Consider the following 22,203-nt stretch of genomic DNA (forward strand, 5'->3'; position numbering starts at 1 on the left):
GTTAAAAAGTATGTAGAAAACAAGATATTTTCCTTGTTTTAGTGAAAAACTTTACAATTTGTCCTGGTCAGATTTTTCAAAATGTGAAGTGATGTTCTGCTCTTTTAAGAAGAATAAGATCTTAAAAGTAGCTGTAAGTACTCATAATGAGGTATATTTCTCTGATAATCAGAAATATTATGTCTTAAAATATGCATGTATTGTTAAAAAATGTTCTGTATATTTAAACTAAGTTTATTCATGCTTATAGTTTTTCCCTAAAAAGAGATCCGATTTTATGCATGACAACAATCCAACTATCCTTATTCAAAATTAGACAAGGAAAACAGATTGTATGCCTGTGATAATTCAAAAAAGCTTGTTTAATTAGGAATTTTACTTTAAATAAGAAGTTTTGAAGATCAAATAACTCAACAAGATATTCAAGATTTTCAAACAAGTCGTTACATCTTACTGATATCAAGTGTAAAAAAATATTTTACCAGAAGCCAGACAAAAATACTTGGTGATATTTTGTGTTTTTGTAGTGTGGGTGACAACTTTGACAAATTATGTTAAAATATGTAATAAAGTTGAGATATTTTATTTGATAGTTTCTGCTTCACATTCAGAAGTGACATGAATCCTGATAAAAGCACATTTTTCTGAATGGAAAGCCTCATCCCTGTGTCCGACTTTGACACAACTTATCAAGGTCACAGCATCTTTATATTTGGGATTTGGCCCCGGGATGACATAAACACACAGTGGCAGTTCTCTCCAGCCATTCTGTGTCTGTTTACTTTACAAACTGATAAATAAATCTGATGCAGTCTGAGCTTTTAGAGTTAACCCAATCGGCTGAAGTTCAATACCAGTTACTTCTGTGTTACAAGTTCAGTGAAAAGAGGCTCTCTTGAGTTCCACCTTTTGCTTGCACTTTGCTTTTCATCAGCTTAATCTTAGCAGATCAGATGTGTGGGATGGTGAAGGGAAGGGGTTTTTGTGTGTGTTTTTGTTGCCTTGGCTTTGAATGATGAAACTTTAAACTACGATTTGTTTCTTTCAGATTCCTTAGATTGTAACCGCTCTCAAAGATCCCTATAAAAAAAATCCCTATAACTTTATCTTTTAGCTAAGTTCTTCTCAGTTAGTTGTGTATGATTTTGTTTTTTTATATAAATTATTCACTTGTGATTGTTCACTTAATAGATCACTTGATGTCCACATTCTTTATATTATAGATCAATCACAAGCAAATGCATCTGATGCTTTAAAAATGAAACAACATCTATTTTATTTCGAAACTTCTGAATGTTTAAAGATAAACTCCGATCATCTTTTGAGCTATTTTAAAAGCATCCCCAGTGGTCTTTTAGTTATGAGCGTGCCGTTTGTAACATTCACACTTTGTGCAAAAATGCCAAGGGAGTTCAGCAGAGAGAAAAGTCGAGATGACTGCAAAAAGACTTCACAAATACACTGCTTTTTGGGCTACAACAGTGCAATAATGTTCAAGCCCGTTTGGATGGCTACTCTTTAGAAAATCTCTGTAAAAAGTGAGAAGTTGGCTCAATTTACAAAAGTTCTGTAATTTGTTACTTTTAAAAATATCATTTTTTATCAAATAAAAAAAAAATTGAGTTGAGAAAACCATCAACTCAAAATTTTAATTTGATGAAAACTATTCATTTTAAATCTAACAAAATCAGAACTTTTGTAAATTGATTCAACGTTTCACTTTTTACAGGGTACATAAATAAAACCAGAGCTACACAACCTGAAAAAAAGAGATAAAAGTACAGCACAGAAAACTTCAGTCCAGAGAGGCAAACTGATGACCTCATCATTAAAGGACTCCTGAAAGTCCTAAAAGAACATTATGTTTTTAGCCAAGATAAAAAATTCTATCATTTTGTTTGACATAGTTTCTGTAGGGCTGCAGTCATCTTAAAACATTCATTTTCAAACCGTTTTTTTTGTTTTGTCCGGATCTGATTCACAATGATTTAAATAAATAAATACTCAGAAATGCAATTTTAATCTTAATTTCTCTAGATTATATATATTACAATCATGTACTGGTCTTTTTGCCAACTTTATCTAAATGTTTTGATTGAAAGAGGATTCTCTGATATGCATTCATCTTCATCAGTTTAGGATGGATGCTCAGAATCACAGCTGTGAATGTGAACCTTCATCAAATAGTTGCTGTTGCTCCAGAGGAGAGAAAAAAAGGAAAACAGTTAAATGGATTCTGTCAAACAAACTAAAAAAAAAAAAATCTGCAGCAGATTGGAAAGTGCCAAAGAAGATTGGACGGGAAAAAAAAACATGTTAATGGAGGGAAATGCCAAAGCAGAGCTTGGAAGGTGGCATGCATAATAGTCCCAACAATCAACCAGCTGACTGTCCTGTTTTGCTGCAGGAGGGGGGCAATTTATGCACCGTGTCCTGCTTATGCCTCATGAGCTGACAGAGTACGACGTTTGCACAGGTAGGAGATAACCCAAAACAAAATTCAGATCATAAATTCCCTCTTTGATACAGATACATTGACCAAAGCTCATGACTCCATCAGAAAAACCACCACGACACTGGCAGATACAAGAGTTATCCAGCTTGACTTGATGCCTCCTGGTCGCTCCTGGGGAGATAAAAGGCTGTTAAAATGCATTGATTCATACATCATCAAGTCACATTTAAAAACTTTAGAGAGCACAATTGATTCTCTTCTTTTATACACCTCTGCCTCGATAACAAACAGCAGCACAAAGGAGACCCTTAAATAAAATAGTATTTGGTAAAGAGCATCAATTTCTGATCTTCGTCACGTCTACTCCTCCACAAGCCAAAGATTTATCGCCGCAAGAGCTAACAAAGCTTTGGGCCGTTCAAGTTGACAAATTATTTCCTCCATTGAATCACACCTGCTGCAGAACATTTATTAAAGAATAAATCATTTTAAGAATGATACGTTAAGAAGGGGGAGAGCAGCGTGGTTGGGGGGAGGCAGACATCTCACTTTTCTCTCACAGCTGCATTGCTTAATCTTGGGGCTCACAGCCTTAGCAGCCCTCAGGGAGCAGGAATTTTTTTGCTGTTCGCTTGCATTTTTCTTTTCAGTCTCCAGCAGCTCTCACCTCAGAGAGAACTCCAAAGAACTCATAACTGTCTGAAAACTAATATTGGATCTGGAAAAGGCTTGGATTAGAAACTCCAGGCCTAATAGGAGGTACATTCTAGCAACAAATGATTCACATTTTTGCAATTTTTCACGTCGGCTTGTCCTGCTGTAGCAACATTGCTTGTTTCAGGCCTATATGACCTTTTGTCAGTGATTATTTTCATCACTTTTGTTTTGAAGGACTGTTGACATTTCCTCCCATTTGCATACAGTATCAAGGTCAGCAAGAAATAGAAGCAAAGGAATGAAAGAGATGTTAATTAGAAAAAGGCAAAGTACCTGAGAGAGCAATTTTGTGAAGATGTGGAATATTTTCCATTTCAGACAAAACGCCTCAGGCTGCCAATGTGACAAAGTCCAATCTCAACATTTTGGGAATTTTAAAAGGAATCCCATCCATCAAGGACAAATTCCACAGTATTTGTTAATGTATTTATTATTTTTACAGCAAAATTCTGCAAAAAACACAATTTATTAACATTTCAGTAAAAAAAAATAATTTTGCATTTTTTTTATGCATTAGTTTTTTAAGGTTTGCTCATGTATTTATTGTATGTTGATGTTTCAACGCCTCTAATGTAAATTAAAAAATATTTTTTTAAGTTGACTAGAGGAAAGTATTTTTTTTTCAAGTTTGTCTAAAGCTTCTTGTGAAACACCCATTCATTCTCTCCTGCTCTTCTAAAATGAGATGGATAAATTTCCTAATCTTCCTTTTTCCCCAGTCGTTTTATGCTCCCAAGCAAGCCGAGGGAATGTAATCGGTCCTGCAAGTTCATGAATTTTTAAACTGAGTGTATGAAGTTTGATTTTCAAAATCAGAAAAGATAAAGGGTTCTCCAGCAGACCAAGCTAAACTGAACCACGAACACAGCTGAGCTGTGATCCTTCTAAAAACTTCAGGGTAAATAAAATCCAAGCCCTGTCCAGATGTGCTCCACATCGTCTGATCACCAGAGGAAAACTTACTTTTTAAGTTGATTCTGGACAATGGAAGGCTGAAGTTACATTCCTCATGTCAGCTGCAGCAGCAGACAAAACTGGGCTCCTGGGTTCTGTTAGTCTCTGGTTGCACCATGGCTGATGTGGCAGCTGTAGGGCGGTCGACCTCCGAGTGTAAGATTGCAGGTTCCATGTGCCCATGTGTCGAAGTGCCCTTGGGCAAGACATTGCCTTTGGTGGAAGGTTGGAGCCAGTGTTCAGCATCAGTGTGTGAATGGGTCTGTTATTTGAAAAGCGCTTCGGTAGGAAGTAGAAAAGCGTCTCATTTCATAGTATTTTATTGTTTAGTTGTTTAGATTTTAAAGATATTCATGTCAAACACATCAAAACTTACATTTTTTTCAACACATTGCTCAATAATAACCTGAAAATATTTTATGTTTGGCATAAATGCATCTATTTAACAAAGATTGGGTTAAAATGTGATTTATGCTATTTTGCTATTTTTAACCCTTGTGCTATCTTATGGGGTCCAGATGACCCCACCCTTATATTACTGCCAAAAATGCCTTTTTTCTGTTTAAAATTCATGTCTGTGATTTTTATTTGGCTTTAAAAATCCAGTCATTTTGTTGTTTTAGGTAAAAATGTTTATTTTAATGCAGAAAAACTAGCTTCCAACAACAGACTAATCACAGTTCTGTACAGTTGTATTGCTAAAAATGCAATGATAACATAAAACTAAAGCTTTAGGAAAATTTTAGAAAATAGGCAAATATGTGAAAATAACAAAGAGATGATTTTTTTAGATTGTTTTTTCATAATATTGTTATCCCAGTGGTTTATGAACTAATATTACATATTTTTTATCAAAACAGACTATTCTTCTGTAGCATTTGCTTATATTGAATGTGGGTTAAGTTGTAACACTTTTGAAAATACCATTAGAAATCACATTAGGCTGCCAGCACTTCCCCCTCCATAATAAGAATTCATATCAGTTTTTGGTTTTAATGGCATGTTGTTGTTGAGTACCCACTTGTTGTTAATTGTCATTCAGTGGAAAAAAAACAAAAACAGTCTGTCCATGCGGGAATGCGGCATCTCCTTTGTTTGGCGGCAGAGATTTTCCAGCTTCTCGTCACAGTGCAGTCACCGAAACACAAAAAATCTCAACATGAACTCCACTGCCAATCACCTCTTGAATTAATGGTCTGATGCTTTTGTTCTGCTTTGATGGATCACCTTGCTCTCCCAAGCTGAAAAACTATTTGCTGTTTCCTGTGTTTTTTTAAAGGAAAAATATAGTTGAAGCAAAACAAAAGCTCATTTGGGGGGCATTCAGGAGTCTAAAAGTTGACAGTTGATCACCATTTTTGGCTGGATGTATGCATTCAGCTGTCATGCCGTGACGCTGTGGTAGGAAGGAAACCATAAAAAAGAAGTAGTGATTCTTTCTGGAGTTAATGGGACTTTTATTTTCTCTGAAGATCATTTTAAGACAAAAAGTTCAAACATTTTTTTTATGTTTTTAAGATCACAGATCACATTTTTTTCATCTAAAAAAGACTTAATCTTGATTTTGATTTTTTAGCTGGAGAAAATGCAACAAAAAAATAAATTGTTAAAAAACAAAACAAAAAAAGAATTAATGAAAATGTAAGATTCCATTACTCATAATCATAACTAGATATTTTGGGGAGTAATGCATACAATACACACTTACACAATTAGCAGTAATTTAATATTGTAATTATTAACTAAAGTAAAGTTTGATTTATTGTTTAAGAGGAAGACAGATTGTGATTTTTTGTAAATGAAAATTGATTTATATTTATTTTAAGTGGGTTTTAATACTTTTCTACTGAGCCAAATAATACAATTCTGGGTATCGTGTAATCCTTTTAAACTTTGACAGAAAAGCTGCATCAGACCAAGTGGAAATATTATGAAATATGTTCATAAACTTGCTTTTACCTGCTCCTTTGTAGAAGAGGAAAAAAAACGCTCTCAAGAAAGGTCTGGCTTCAGAGAGCAGCTTGAGTTTTCCTTCAAACGTGAGTAAAAAGTGTTGTTCCAAAATGCTGTTTAATCTGTAACAAATGGCAACCTACTTTTTTTGCGAGACATGCAGTGCATCCTACTAGCATTATATCTGTGAAGACACTTTGTTTACCATATGACTTCATTAGTCAAACGCATACTTAGTGCAATTTAAACAGAGCAACCCAACGTGACAGAGCACATCATCTCACGGAGAGCAGTCTAATGAAGCTTTGAGGCGTGCCTTTGTGCAGAATAAAAGCCTGTTTAGATCAGACATGGTAGTCTGCTTGTGGCAGAAACAAGCTAATGTTTTTAGAGAGCAACTCCAGCCACACATGGTGCGGATTCCACCCCACTTTAAACAGAGAGGCAGCATCACAATATTCAAAACGCATTTGCGACTCTCACTGCACAGCGTTTTATCTCAAGGGCACGACGGCTTGAGGAGACCCTTTTGGAAAGCAGCATTCGTAAGCCCACATTCTCTCTTCTGGCTCACGGAGCAGCTGTCTAAACAGAGCAGCGTTTGCTCAGGTACTTGCTCGTGACGGAGAGATCCACTTTGTTTTAGTTGCAATCATGAAGTGCTTCAGCCTCGCCGAGCAGTTTCAGTCATTTGCCTAAAACCTGACCCACTTTGATGTTTTTGCATTTCCAATATTTAGATCAGGTGATTGCAAGGAAGACAAATGATGTCAGAAGGGGCTGTGTGTGAGTCACGCTTCAAATAAAGTCAACAAATGTGAGAATCAGAGGTGGATTCTTTGTTTGGATTTATGAAATGTATTCCCAGCAAAATTGATAACAAAAGATGAACGTTTATATCAAATATGCCTCGCTAAATCTCCAAGCTGTGTCGGTTTTGAAGGGGCCAAAGTCTTAGATGTAACCCTTTAACACCTGAGGTGTTGCCAGTGACGCTTAAGCACAAAATCTTCAACATACTGTAACTTTTCAATCCTTTGCATGAACAACGTAATTCCAGTAGATTGTGAAGGAGATTGTGAGCCGCTTTTCTCCTTCACAATCTACTGGAATTACGTTGATCGTGTTAACAATCTACAACGTTACAGTAAACCAAAGAACATTAACACTGGAGCTCTGGTGTTAAAGGGTTAAGCATAGAAATTGTCAAACGTTTTCATTTTTTGCACCCAAAACCAATCAGAAAAATGGCCCGAAGATTGCTTTTCTATTTGGCCAGCTGCGACCTTGACATATTCAATTTACTAATTCCCATAACCACAAAAAACAAAATAACTGAACACATGAAAAACATCACATATCAATTGTTTTTTTTTAATTTTTACTCCTTTTTATATACAAAATAGGCATGAAAATGACATTTTATACTTTTAAAGACAGCAGTTGTAAAACAGGATTAAACCTTGTCTGCCAGCCGTACAGCAAATGTTTTCCATACATATCTGTAGGAGGAGAAAGCAGAAATGAATTTATTTTGATGGCATAAATTGTTACATAAATGATTTGTATGTGAATTGCTTAAATAGTTATGGGTTTTGAATAAGAAACCATATTTACTTGGTGCATAAAAAAAGTAATCAGTAATATATATATATATATATATATATTTTCAAAAATAATAGTAAACAAGCTATTTAAAAAGCAGCTTAACTAATATAACTTTTTTCCCAATTTCCTGATAGTGTGTGGATTTGCAGTAGCTTCATATTCAACATCCTGACAGGAAAATGTGATTATTGATTCTCCCATTCAGGTCTTGACAAGACACCAAATGAATGTATTTCCCCAAACGTCGAGATTCTCCATTCAGTCAATATAATAATATGGGGTAGCATTCATGGGGAAAGCATGTTTTCGTCTGTCTGAATTGATTGTGATTAGAATGACAAATGACACCGGTGTCCTTGGTGTGTAGCTGTTCAAGCCCTAAGTGTGAAATTTTGGCTGGCTTTGCATCAGATGCTGTTTAGTAATTCCCCTTGATGCACAAACTGTCTTTATATGAATCCTCCAGTTATAATCTGTCAACAAGCGCCCAACATCCAGGGTGTGGAGGTGCAGCTCTCAGCCAGAGACAATCAGCTCGTCCTTGAAATGAATCCAGAAAGAAACGGACCCCCTCGTTTTCACCTAGACCTTAGCAAAACAAGCTTTTATTGTCTTGTTAAGAACAAAATTGGCACGATTATTTGTGAAAATAAGAAACTCAGCATGGGAGTTACAAGCCGTCATGTTTGTTCACACAGTTGCTGACAGAAATGGCAAGTACAGAGTGTTGTTGCACATCTAGAGATGTCTCGTGCTCATGGAGCACGTCTGAGCCCAGAAGCAGATGGTATTGTTGCTTGACTGCAGAAGGTGGAAGTCAGCTCAAGCTGTGCAAACTCTATTTTCAAATAAAGATATGAGCTTCCAGTCTGAGGCTAATTAGTAGAAAAATAGTGACTACTTTACTTCTTTAGTTTAGAGTTTCGACTAAAAGATCAGTCGCCGTCAGATCAGTTTATTATAGAAATATAAAGCAACCACCAGTAAGTTTTTAAGTTGGCATTTAGAGGAGCAAAAAAAAAACATATCCTGATTCAAAGTAATGTAATTTGCTTCCAGCAATCTAAAATCCAATAAATCCAACAAAGCATTAAATTTAAATCCAAATTAAATGTTACGATCCATAATAATTCATGACCAGCTTTCCTTTAGTAAAGAATTCTGTAAAAATGTGAAACCAAACTGTGGTGTGTGACTTTTTCGCAAATCAATCATGCAGTGTGAACCCGCTGCAACTGTAAAAATCCATCTCAGGACAACTGTGAAATCATGCTGTCTGAACTCCACTTAATGCAATTTTATTCCCACTTTAAGAGTACCTGCTCATCATGCAGGAACTCATCTGCTTCTCTTATGCCTGGGCAGCAAAATTTCAAATGCAATTATGATTAAATAAAAATAAAAATTTAGTATTTTTGTTGTGCTACCAAAAGTTTGCATCAATGCAGCTGAAATAATGAATTTGAGTTTTTCTGTGAGTTTTAGGACTTTACCAATCTGTTTGAGACAACTCGTAAGAATAGGCTGAAATAATGAATGCCTGAGGAATTCAATTTTTCACTTTTCTGAGCGGCTGAAATATTTTAATTGAGAATAAGCTGTTTCAAAATGAAAAGGTTCAAAATGTTGCTACTCGATTTTTGTTTTACTTTTACTCTTTTAGTCTTGTGAAATCTTTAAAGACATCATCAAAAAACTATAAAACTGAGACAATTTGAAACTCTTTAATGTTGCAATAATGTGGACACATGAAGCTAAAGATTAAAATTTAGTTTACAGGTGATAAAGATTAACTTCTATACTCTTATACCGAATATTACACTCTTAATGCAAAAGAAAAAAGTGTTTCATGCAGTTTTTTTTTCCTGACTGTTCTGAGTTTCTTCAACAAACTTTACCGTGTGAATTTTAGAATGTGCAGGAATGTGCTTAGGGTGCATAAATATAAATGTTACAGTCCTCAGCCAATTTGTTTGGTGGTTGCGAGCAAGTCTAATTATCTCAACTGGCTGCACCTCAGAAAGGATTAGAAAGATTTTGTGGCTTACCGACCACGTTTTCCCGTAGGAGGTCACCACTCCTGCTACTTTTCTTTTTTTTTTTAATACAAACATTTCTTTTTGTGCTGGGCTTTCTTTTTATGTAAAAAAAAAAATAAATACATAGAGATCTCATTACCAAACAGACACCATCCCCTCCTCACCAGCAGGCCACGTCTTTTCCCCCCACAGTTGGTGGTTTTATTTCTGTACACAATAAAAAAACAAGAATTTATGGTTACTTCTCCAAAGAGACAGATGTATGCAAAGAGAGAATTAATGAAGCTAATTCATGTGCATATTATTAAGGGTTTAGTCGGTATAAACAACATCACCAAAGGTGATAAACTTGGCAATCTAACAAAGCAAACAGCTGTTTGAGCTTTATGGCGCCTCGGGCTGCAGACTAGGCCAACCTGATGGACAAGAACTACGGCGAGAGTGAACAGCAAGGAGGGCTGATTAAAAGAATAATAAAAAAATAAAAAAAAAACCTGAGTCGGTGGGTAAATGAGAGGCAGCGGTGAGTCTTTATTTAATCCCTTTTGTTCTTTGAGCATAAATTGACTTGCATCAGTTAAATTAGGCTTCAAAATTATATTAACATCCCCAGCAGATTGTCAGATTTTAGCTAAAAAGTAAACTACACACAAACATCAGAATAGTTTCAAATTCATCAACTTTTTGTTCTTGGCTCTTTTAACATTTGCGATTTGCTGCAACGTTTTTCTCATAACATAATTAAAAAAAATGCTGTTAAGGAGCTGATGTGTGATGCTACTAAACTGTGTTCTCCAGATTTGTCAAAAAAACCCCAAAAAACTCAATTTTTTCTAATAAAACTACTAGAGAAATATCATTAAAAATATGCAGCAAAATGTGATTTATTTCATTTTAATCTTTTAAAAAATTCCAATTAGTTTTCATTCTATCAAACTAAGACAAAAAAATCTGCACATTGGATTTGTGATGCATCATTTGAGTAAATACCAAGATTCGGTCTTGATTATTGATGAGTGAAGGTAGTCATTGATCCTTTGCGTGACGCTTTCTGTTCTCCTATAGAAGAAACAAGACACAAGCACAGTATTGATTGTATGGTCGCTTCAGCTACACTATGGGACAAGATGCTAACATATCAACATTCTAAAAATGTCAAATTACAGTATTTTACTGAATTTAAAATGTCATATAATTAAAATATTTTAAAAATTACAAAATTCAAAATAACAACTCTACTTGGTAGTGTTAATTCTAAGTAAGATTTCTATGCAATCATTTGATTTACTTTTAGCACAATAAATAAACAGATATATAAATAAAAATTTCCAATTGAAAAATAAAAAAGGAAAAGGTAATTTCTAAAAATGTACAAATATAAATCTGGTTACATATTTTTTTAATTTACCAAAAACGTATTTTAATTAAATCTGGATCTTAAGAACTTTATTAGAGCATCTAAATTCCTTTATTTTGAAAGGCTTTAAATACCAATAAAGGAATTGCTGTAAGCATTTTATTTCGATTTTCTTTTTTATACTCACCTGTTGTATTCCTTGTTGCTCTCACCAAATCTTTTATCATCTACAGGAGAAAACACAAAACTGTCATAAAGGATTCATTAATTCCATCAACTAAACATTTGAGTTGTCTGCATGCAATATAGAGAAATACAATAATTCCAACAGTGTGAAAAAAGTAAACCAAGTCAATGCATTAGAATTAACTATTAGAATTGATTTATTTAGATCACGAATGTGATGTTTAGATGTCTGAACATTTTTGGTTAAAATGTTATCACAGTTTAACTGAATTCCTGAAGAATCTAGTTAGAGATGTGAAGGGGGCCTTTAGTTTTGGGGTTAAAACGAGCAGGTTTACTTTTTTTTTTAAAGTGGAAGTTAGAATTTGGAGATTAAATTAGGATTAGCATTAGGGTTACCTGTTTAGAGTTTAGTCTTCCTTTCAGTCCCGTGACCTACACGCTTAATCAGAGTCAGGCTTGAGCTGTGCTAATCACAAAGGAGAATTCATAAGGGCGGAATTGACTTGAGCCTCGGTGTTTAAAGCACAGAGAATGCAGCTTTCTCAGATTAAATGACAGAAATGCAAAGAAGAGGTTAGAAAAGACATTGAAAGGTTACAAATAACATTTAATAAAGATTATTTTTTTCATTGAAATGCTCTCAGACCCTCCTTTAAGAGATTATTATGACAATACATGAGGACTTCTTACCTCTTTAAACCCCGTATCAATGTCAGAGTCAATGTCTGTTTATTAAAACTTGAAAGAATGGATTAAGAAAAGAAGCTTATTAGTTTAGAAGTAATGTTCAAGGATGATTGAAAAATGAATACAAAGGTAATTTTAAAGTAATATATTTGGGAAAATTTGTTATTTTTTTATGAGACACGTTAACTGTAACCTGCAAGTGAAGTTTTAGACAGAAACATGTTAAGAACAATACCAGTTTAGCGGTTCATTTACAGCTACTAAAGTCTTCCACACTGTTGAGGTTTATGTTATTTTTATTAAATGCTTCAAGTACAAATACAAGTTACACAAAGGACAAAGCACTATATTCAATAACAAAACAATGCCAGTGACTGCTTTTAACCCAGGGAAACACAAAAAAAGGCTTTTTCACGATCACAATGTCACATCATTTGTCATTTATCAAAGTTACAATAGAACCCAGGGCCTTTTTCTGACTGTGCTATCAATCAGGATTATAAAACAAACATGTAAGTGAAATAAATCGTGGAGTGAGCTGCTTCTGACATAAAATATATTTGTGTACCTGCGGATAATCATGATTGGCTCAATTTGTTGCATTCAAAGACCCACTCCGATCAACTTTTGATCTATTAATGATGATTTTAAACAAAATAAATTAAAAAAATGTCATTTTCTGGGACATAGTGTCTGCAGAGCAGCAAGAATTCATTAGAAATTTGCTTCAAAATAGTGGGCGGGACCATTAGTACCTGGCAACATCATCCCCCTTCTTATCACCCAGCACTCTTTCCTGCTAGCTTACAGCCCCTCACACCCCAACCTAACATTAGCAGTGCAACAACAATGCCAAGCGATGTCAGAGCCATCCAGCCGTACAGTTCTGAGACAGATGTGAGCCCAACGAAGATAAAAAAAGACATACAAAGATCTTGTCATCTACAAGTAGATGCATCAAAATGGAGAGGAGCAGGAAGCGTGTTGTCCACCTAGTATATTTTCTACAACACGAATAGACTCTTTTGTAAATAGCTATGTTATTTGTCTGCTCCTGATTCCTATCAATTTGAATGAAGAAATTTGCAGAAAGGCCTTTTTGAGCTTAATTTTCTTCCTCCATCATCAGAAAAATGCCACAAAAACACATTTTATAATCAAAGTAGGTCTTTAAGGGAATTTTGTGTAATTCAGATGTGTGGTACAATGTGAGCAAAAGGTTTGAAGAGATCTAGGCAGAAGAGAAATCCAAATCTAAAGGAAATGTGTACAGTTTAAATGCAAGGACAGCTGCATATCAGATAAGTGGTTGAAGTCTGCCATATGAGCGCAACTGTAGCTGCTATATAATTAGCTTTTCCTCCACCATAATGTCTTTAGCTTTCTATTACACTCAGACTAAATTTCTCAAAGGTAATCTACAAAAGGTATATGATCAGACCATCTTCAATCTTTTACCTGTGCACTTCCAGGCTTCAGGTAGGGGGATGAAAGAAAAGTACAGGCTATAAAATATGATGTTACAGCTAAAAGTGTTCTCACATATGGTTCCATAAATCGTGCATGAGCCCAATTGCCTGGCTGTCCTGGCCTGGGGCACAGAAGCCATTTTTCTACACACCCATTACAGAAGGTAGGATTCTGCTCTCTTTTTTTAGCTTACTATCCACCTCTAAATGAAAAAGAGAATTGGCTTTTGCTTATATTACCAGGATGCATCTTTTTTTTCTGAAAAAAAAAGTTTTCCTTATTGAGCTAACTATATAAGTCTGTCATCTTCATGTGGTTTGCAGTTAAATCTGCATTATGGCTTATGTTAAGCTGCTTTGAGGAAGCCTACACGTGACATGGGGCATCATATAATTGATACCATGACTTTTGAGAGCCGTGCTCAGAAACGTTTAGGGAAACACACCATGAATACCAAAGTCCCTGTGAAGTGGGTCTTCTTAACATCTCAATCGCTGTGCTGAACCATGACAGGAGCCAGAAACAAGCAAAGCAGTCAAATGATGCTAACGCTGTGTCTCTCGATAAGTTTAAGAAATTTGTGATATTATTGTAAAGATTTAATGACATAAAAAATGGCCTGTTAATCTAAGTCAAAACTGTTAGTGCAATAAATGGAACCCAATCTGTAATAACTAAAACAATAAAAAGTCAAATATCTAAAATCACTTTTGTTGAGGAAGGGGGTAACACATTAAAAATGCTGTCATATGTGGATGAGCATGTTTGAATGTCAAAAAGGAGACTTAATTCTGTAAATAATACTTCATTATATCGCAGTTGCTTCCTTGTCCTTTTTAGGCTTACGTTTATTTTCTTATTTCCAGCATGAGCGGTAAAGAAGATGAATGTTACATTAATTAATGAAGTGTTAAAAAAGGATGAGTAGTTCACAATTCTGGAGCACCTTCAGTATCTGCCATAGGGATGCTTTCTGTAGGAGCCTCTTGTCAGACGTAAAGTCGGTGCTTTGACACCGGCTCGGATGACCGTCCATTCCTCCTCTGCAAAACACATAAAAATACTTTTTATATGTCTGGCTGTTAAATTTAACAATGTTGATCACTCAAGGCGAAGAAAAGTTAGAGGACCAAACTGAGTTCCATCTATTGGTACTTCTTTTCACAGGATATTAATTTCATAAGTTCTTTTTTCCCCCAATACTGAGATCAGTGTCAGCAGTTGCTTCCTTAAAGCGAAATGACATGAAGCCGGCCACCTCTGCTGTGCAGCACTTTGCTCTGCTTCAAATAAGAGAGCGTTTATGAAGCAGAAAATCAAATCATTGTTCCCCTGGTTCTGGTTTGGTCTGGGCTCAACACTCCAGCACACAGTTCATTGTACTGACAATGAATGAGAGCACAAACTTTCAGAAGTGCCCAGATTTTCACCGGATGGGACATGGCAACCCAATGTTTAGACTACACTTCAGTAGTTTATGCTGAATCTTATAAACTTATAAATGTAGAAAACTCACTTTTACATTTTTTGTTTAAAACCCTTTCAACATTTTAGTTGCATTTTAAAATACAGTAGATTCAAAATGTTAAATATAAATATATTTATTTTAAAGTAAAATGTGTTTAATTAAATATTTTAATATCCAGAATATGATTTTTAAATCATTATTTCCAAAATTAGCCTGTTAATGCACACTATTGATTGTTATGTATGCTCTTTTATTTCATTCCTAAGTGTCTATGTCAAAAATGCAATTTTACCAATAATAATTAAAATTTTAAATACTATATATTTATGTTATTCATTGGTAGAATATATTATACACTAATCAATATAACAAGTTATATATATATTTATTAAATTATGAATATTTTGGAATTCCAAAGAAACTGAAACCTGCTTTTATAGGTTTTGAGGTATATTCAAAAATGAGGTTAGGAGTGGCCCTCTGAAATAAACCATAAACCTTTGAGGGCAAATCCCTAACAGGCAAAACACTGCGGCTTTCAGAACAGTCACAGTTTAGTTCTATGTGATTGCACTGACTCATTTATATTTTCGGTAAAATGCAGATCACAGCTAGGCAGGTAGAAAGAGCGAAGCTAGCAGAAGGGCCCCCTCAGGTCAGGAAGATTTAGAGTGGGTTGTTACTGCAGGCTTTCTTTTTTTTTTTTTTCTCTGTCTCTTAGCAGGAGCAGCATTCAGAGATGCACAAAAAACAAGAATGTTTGTCAAAGTCCCAGACTGTGCTTTAAATGTGACTTTGTTACCTGCACTAACAGCAGGGTTTCTCTTTTTTATAATTTTGGAAAATATCAGACACTGCTTTATGTTTTCATAGAAATTATTAACAAAAACACTTGTGGTGGTTGCTGCCATAGTTTTAGCTTCCAGCTCTGATTCATGGACAACTCAAAAGAATGTGTGGGATTGAATATGAATGTAAAAATAGATGAAAAATATAAGCCACCCATGCTTTAGCTTCAACAGTGTTGTTTGGCTCCCACAGTATAAAACATTCTTCAGTGAGTGGCAGCATCAAAAAATACGTTTATGGAAATGAGGGTGACTCACAACTGGGTCAGTGATCTTCATCTAATAAAACTCAGTTTTGTTAGGTAAATCAGCTATTCTTACCATAGTTGTTGTAGGATTCATCACTGGTTCCAAGTCCGTAGGTATAATACTCTGAAATGCTATGGAAGACAGGGTTAAAACATGAGAAATAATTAATGCAAACAAGTCTTACATGATTTTTAATAGTTAAAAAATAGATGCACTGCTTGAAAACTATTAACTGAAAAATGCAATGTTTTACACTGATTTATTTATATTATCTATGAAAATAACTACTAAAATGTTTTTTTGCAAAGGATTGCAATTAAATTTGTCAATTTTATCTAGATTTTTTAAGTATATCAACAGAGTTGCTTCTGTGATTGTTCTTGTTAAATTTTCAGAGGAACTATATCAGGGTTTTAGCAAACATAGCCGGATGGACCTAATTGTGTTTAGTGCTTCTATAGGCTTTCTTAACGTCACATTCACACTGGACTCCACTTCCAATGAAAAGTCTATGTGATATATGCATTCTGAGCCGGTTGGTACTTCTGTGTTTTCAAAAGGACGCTACCCCCACGTCACAATCAAATTGGAGTCCCTGATTGGTCAAAATGTTGCATTAAAAAGTTCAAGCAGTTGAACCTTCAGCATGTGATCCATGACCGACAAATCTGTATGTAGAGCCCGCAACCGGACTGAAAAACGTGAGTAGCGACGCACAATCGCAATTCCAGAAGCGGACACCCAAAATTTTGGTCTACGCACGCTTGCATAGACTTTTCATTGAAAGTGGCCGCTTAAACGTAAGTTGACACAGCTGGTCTGCATGCACCTTTTAAAGTTAAACCAAATGAACTTTGACCAATCAGGGACTTAGATTTTGGGCATCTTGTTCAATTCACCGAAGTGCCAATAGTTCAAAAAGTGACCAAAATGGAGAAATTAACAATTACGGTTTGTGCCTGATCGAAATTATATGACACCAAGTTTTTCTTATATCTGAATAGAGATGTGAAAGAAAAAGCCTGGAACAAGGTTTGGTAGATTTGCACTGCTTCGAAATTTTGCATCAAACTTCTCCCAACTGTAAGGATATCGGGTAGCGACAGTCCAGTGTGAACATCGCATGGTACAAACGCATTCAAGAATGCCCGTTCAATGCCCGGTTTTTGAAAAGGACACTACCCTTACACCACTACCAAATCCTAGTCCCTGATTGGTCAAAGTTTAACTAGTTTATTAACCTGTGTAGTGACGTGAATACAAGAGTTTTGAACTCAGAAGTCCAAATGAACATTTACATAAACTTTTCACTTGATCGTGTGTTCCTGAGCCCGTTGTGAAAGAGGCATCAGAATCAGCTGACCCACGTTGATCACTTGGACGCTCTAATAGTTACGGTATGTCAAAAAGCGTGTGGTATTTAAATGTCAACATTGTGAAAGGATCAATTTGCTAAAACATTGCTTTGTTAGTGAAACACTGACATTTTTTATTGTTTATCAATGTGTGCATTGGTGGTACCTCTTTGATTGACTGTTGTAGCTGTCATCATAGATTTCATAACTTTCATCATCATACTCCCCGCCATATCCATCATCGTACCCCTGCAAGGAAAAAGGAACCAAACATTGCAGGGACAAGTTAGAAAAAAAGCAGCCACATAGATGGTGTTTATATGCTTGAGAGCGCACAGATAGAGCCAGATGAAATGGCTGGCTGCTTGATACATAAACCATTCAACTGTCAGACAGTCCTCTGCAGGGTCCAGGAGAGGCAAATAGGTAGACACTGGCTGTAACCATGTGGAAACTGGCTGGAAGACGCCAATTTTAAGTGGCTCCATCTGCATGTTTGGATGTTTGAAGTCACTGCCAATTCAAGGAAACAACCCTGGGATTTTTTTGTGTGTGCTTTTCATTCCATGCTTTGCAGGGAATTGGCTCTTTTTAAACAAAAACTGTCCAATTTCTTTTTTTTTTTTACATCTACCCAACTTCAGCATAAAATGGTGCTGCATTTCTTTTCTAAAAGTAAGTTTTTTTATAGCTTTGACAACACATTTCTAGTGAAACTCAACTGGAGTAGATAGTCCTATTCCAGATATTTGCCTGCTTTTTATTCTAGCTGGGAACTTCTAGAAGGTTTTTTTTTTTTTTTTTTTTTCAAATTGTCATGAAGTGTACCATCAAGAGCAAGCTAATAAAATAACCACCATCCAACAACGTACTCAGAGCAATATTCTATAATAATATAATTCAAAACACTATTTGTTTTTCCAGGCTTATCACTTATATATTTATAAAAAATAGTGCACCGTTTTCCCATCTATGACTAAATATAAAAGGGACAAACACAATTCCCTTGTCTGCATTTTTTTTTTCAAATAAAGTAAATGAAAATGAGGAAAAAACAAAACAAATAAGCTGAAAATTGAATTTAAAAGACAGAGAGACGATGCTGGTTTTCCATTTGACCAATTCAAGTCACAGGAGTTTCATTAAGACCTTCGAGTCATTTTGTCGATACAAGGGCAAAACAAGTCACTTTGTATCAGTGTTTCTGGGCAAAGATGAATGTAAAACAATCAATACTTAAATTCATAGATTAAGGTATTCAATTTGAGTCTATAATGGCTTTTATTGATTACAGTTCTTAGTGGAGCTTATCTCATTGTTGAAGTTAATTCACGTCTGGGGCTTGAACTACAACACGGGGCATCGGTTGTCGTCACATCGTTGCTGAGGAAAAACGAGAATCTGATTTTTAGTCTTTTTAACATGTTTTCCTGATGGCTTTTTCTGATGATGGAGGACATACATAAAGAAAATTAAGCTCAATATTGCATTTCTGAATATTTCTTTATTTAAATTGTTGTGAATCAAGAGAAGATGGAAAACATGCAGTTTGTGATGTTGAAACAATGCTGTGTGGGCTACAAGCTCCCCGCTCCATTCTACACCGAGGATGGGAAGTATTCTGTTGTGCCCTTTTTTCTGTCTTGGGGAGGGGTGGGCAAACTATGGCCCATCGAGCTAATCAATCTGGCCCTCCAAACTGGAATAAATTAATCAATAACCCTTTTTAATGTTTCATTTTCTGGTGTCTACCATAGATGGTGCACTACAAATAGCACTGATCTGTGTTTAAGAACTGAAAGTTATTCTGCATTCATGTGTTGTTGGAAGATTTGTTGTTTTTCTGACTTTCATGTGTATTTTCCAAGTCGGAGAGTCATTTTTCCGATCATTCCAGCGCCACATGAACGCAGCGTTTCTCTAAGTTTGCATTTTTTTCTTGAAGGACATCAACCCATCTGTGCGACTGGCTCTAAAATGAGAACAAAACCCACATTTTGAAATAAAAACTCCAAAATGTTTTGTTTTAAAATATATGCACTTATTTTAAATCTAAATTAAAGCACATTTTTCTTCACATTCCATGTTATTTCTTTCCCTTAAGAGGTGGAATTACTAAAACAGGGCATGGACTTGAAACTAGTCTGGCCCTTATGTCAAATTTTACAACCCTTTGTGGCTCAAGAGTCAAAAAGTTTGTCCACCTTTGGTTTAGGGGATTTGGTAAAGCATTACATAAATTAACACAANNTATAATAATAATGAAAAGACTACTGGGAATGTTTTCATGATAGGTCAAAAGATGATCGGAGTGGAGCTTTAATTTAAAAAAAGAAGCAGTGGGGCTGCAACTCTCAGCAAAGCTTTATAACAGTCATCAGAGAGGCATCTGCTGCACTACATGGAGAAACTGAAGGCATCTGGGCTGTTTTTATTTTTGTTTTTATGACTGTTTATAATGAAACTCAGCGACAAAACTCCTTTAAATTGAATTTTTTTTAACATATGCACTAGTAGACCTAGTGCTGCACAGTCAGTCTCAAAGTCACTCTTAAAATGTTTCTGTTCATGCGACACCATCCAGCAATACTGTCTACAGTTTCTCTTATTTAAGACAATCACCTCCTCTTTTACATTGCTTACTCAGATTCAATTAAAATTTAAATCTGTTTTCTAGAATGGTATTTTGGCTCATCTCACTTTTTGTCTTTGCTCGTATATTTCTGAAATATCTTTAAACAACACAGTTTCCCTGAGCTAATGCTCTCATCACAGCTGCTTCCATTTATGGCTGTGTTCTCTGAGCGATTAAGTTTTATGATCTGAGGCAAGTGCCGAGATGACTGCTTTTTCTTGGACTGGATGTGAGGAGGACTGAGGAAACCAATAAAGCCCAAAATGCCATTTCACCTCCTCTTTAAACTTTCCCTGATATGTGTGTACAATTTCCAGTCTGTCATGTGTTACATATGATCATTGATCAAGGCAATGGCCGGTGTATGACTCTTTTATTTCTGTTTACATTTGCAATCTATTACATTTCATGTCCTTCATAGATTAGAAGATCTTGTGTGTGTGGGTGTGTGTGTGAGGGAAATTGATCCAAATTCTTTGCCTCCAGCGTTTTCTTCTTAATTTCTTCTCCCAGTCTTTTCAATTTTTGCACTTTGGGTGGATTGAATCTAATTTTAAATTCTATATTTTAACAATTATTGGCTGGCCACCTTTGCTACGGCTTGGTGGAAATGTCAGGATTTCCTGTGTCAGATTATTCTGAGAAAAAGTGAAACAAGACATGATAAATATTGCCAATAAATAATTATAGTTACACTATGACAATCATAAACAAAAACAAAATGATTGATTTTTGATGGTTTGGTTTTGAAATCCTATGAGTAAAAATCAAGTGATTGACCTTTTCATATTTTACTTCAATTCCCAGTTCATCAATCATGTTTTGTGACAATCTTTCAATACTGCGTTTGTATTCTTTCAATAAAGTTTAATTTCGTATTAAGGTATGAAACACTTGCTGCTGGCTTATATTAGACATATTAACCAAACTGTGGTTGTGAAAGTTGGGTGACAATTTTAGCAAAATACAGTTTGTTTTATGGCTTTTTTAGGAGTAAAACTGCAAAATTGTCACCCCATAAATTTAACAAAGTGTTAGATTTCAAAAACGAATAGGAGTGGCGATAATGATTTCTGTAAGTGTGGAATTAGCTATTTAGTTAGACAGATGAGGCAGGTGTCCACAGTGCAAATTATACACTGAGAGATGAAGGTCAAAACACACGCGTGCACACAGCAAACTCCCTTTCTCAATACCTGCACTAAAGTGTAAAAATGAAGTCAACACTTTGATTGCTCAGCAGAGTTTTTGTCTCCAGGTGTCAAGCAGGTAAGTTGAGACATGATTGCATTTGAGAGGCAGCAGGTCCACGTAAACCGAGAGCAATGGACACAAAATCCAGTAAACAACAACCAGTGGGGAAAAAAAGCAAGTTTTCACTGTAGCAGAGCAGATTTGAGTTGGATGCATAATGGAGCAGAAAGAGACAAAAACAGAACATCACACGAGGGAAATGTCAAGGGTATGGAACTTTTTTCTTGCTGTGCCGAAGTTGAACAACCCATATAGTGAATAGTTAAGTAAACAAAAGCTTCAAGTAAAGCACAAATGCTCAGGATTATTTTTCTGTTTTAGTGGTATCTGCTGCACTGAGTTCTTTGTTTTTAGCTGATCCTCATTTTTGATTTATTTTGATGTTTGTGTTCCCCTCTGAGGATTTCTGTTCAGCTTTTTGTATTTAGGTTATCTTGAGTAGTTATTTTACTTACTGCTCTGTTTTCTTGGTTTTTGTGAACCTGTGATTTTTGCTTCATTTCCTGACCTCTGCTTTTGTCTTTGCCTATATGCATTCTCTTGTTTCATTTCAGCCTTCATCTGTTTACTTAGTCCACAGGGTTCAGTCTTGTGCTCTTTTACTTTGACTGTCAACACTGAAGGATTCTGCCATGCTGACTGAGCAATATCTTTTGATTTCTTTTTTAAATCCAGCTCTCTAAAGAAGGGATCATAAAAAAAAAAAAAAACTTCTTTCATGGTGGTCACTTCATTGGGGCTTAGAAAAAAAAACAAGATGTCCACCAGGACTCCTAGCAATACTTTCACTTTTTCTAGTCAATTTTTAATCACAATTATTATGGGAAAACGGAGAAAGGAATAAAAAAGATAACCTCATCCAGGAAAAGAAGACATCCAGATGTGACAAAGAGTTTTAGAGATTATAATTCTCACTATTAATTAATGAATCAAAGTACTTTTCATGTAAATATATAGGCGTATAA

At 35.3% G+C, this 22,203-nt stretch overlaps 1 protein-coding gene across 1 annotated transcript in view; it reads right to left on the reverse strand.

Annotated features, from left to right (window-relative positions):
• Positions 1-10,716: 10,716 nt before the first annotated feature.
• Positions 10,717-22,203, reverse strand: part of khdrbs2 (KH domain containing, RNA binding, signal transduction associated 2) — a 61,024-nt gene continuing 49,537 nt past the window's right edge. The window contains exons 7-11 of the mRNA XM_024297958.2: positions 17,516-17,598; positions 16,067-16,125; positions 14,376-14,472; positions 11,271-11,310; positions 10,717-10,785 (exon numbers count right to left, since the gene is read on the reverse strand). Of these exons, the coding sequence (XP_024153726.1) occupies positions 14,378-14,472; positions 16,067-16,125; positions 17,516-17,598 (237 nt within the window). The 3' untranslated portion in view covers positions 10,717-10,785; positions 11,271-11,310; positions 14,376-14,377. The remainder of the gene's footprint in view (positions 10,786-11,270; positions 11,311-14,375; positions 14,473-16,066; positions 16,126-17,515; positions 17,599-22,203) is intronic.

The sequence above is a fragment of the Oryzias melastigma genome, linkage group LG15 (assembly GCF_002922805.2).
Source record: "Oryzias melastigma strain HK-1 linkage group LG15, ASM292280v2, whole genome shotgun sequence".
NCBI classification, from domain to species: domain Eukaryota; kingdom Metazoa; phylum Chordata; class Actinopteri; order Beloniformes; family Adrianichthyidae; genus Oryzias; species Oryzias melastigma.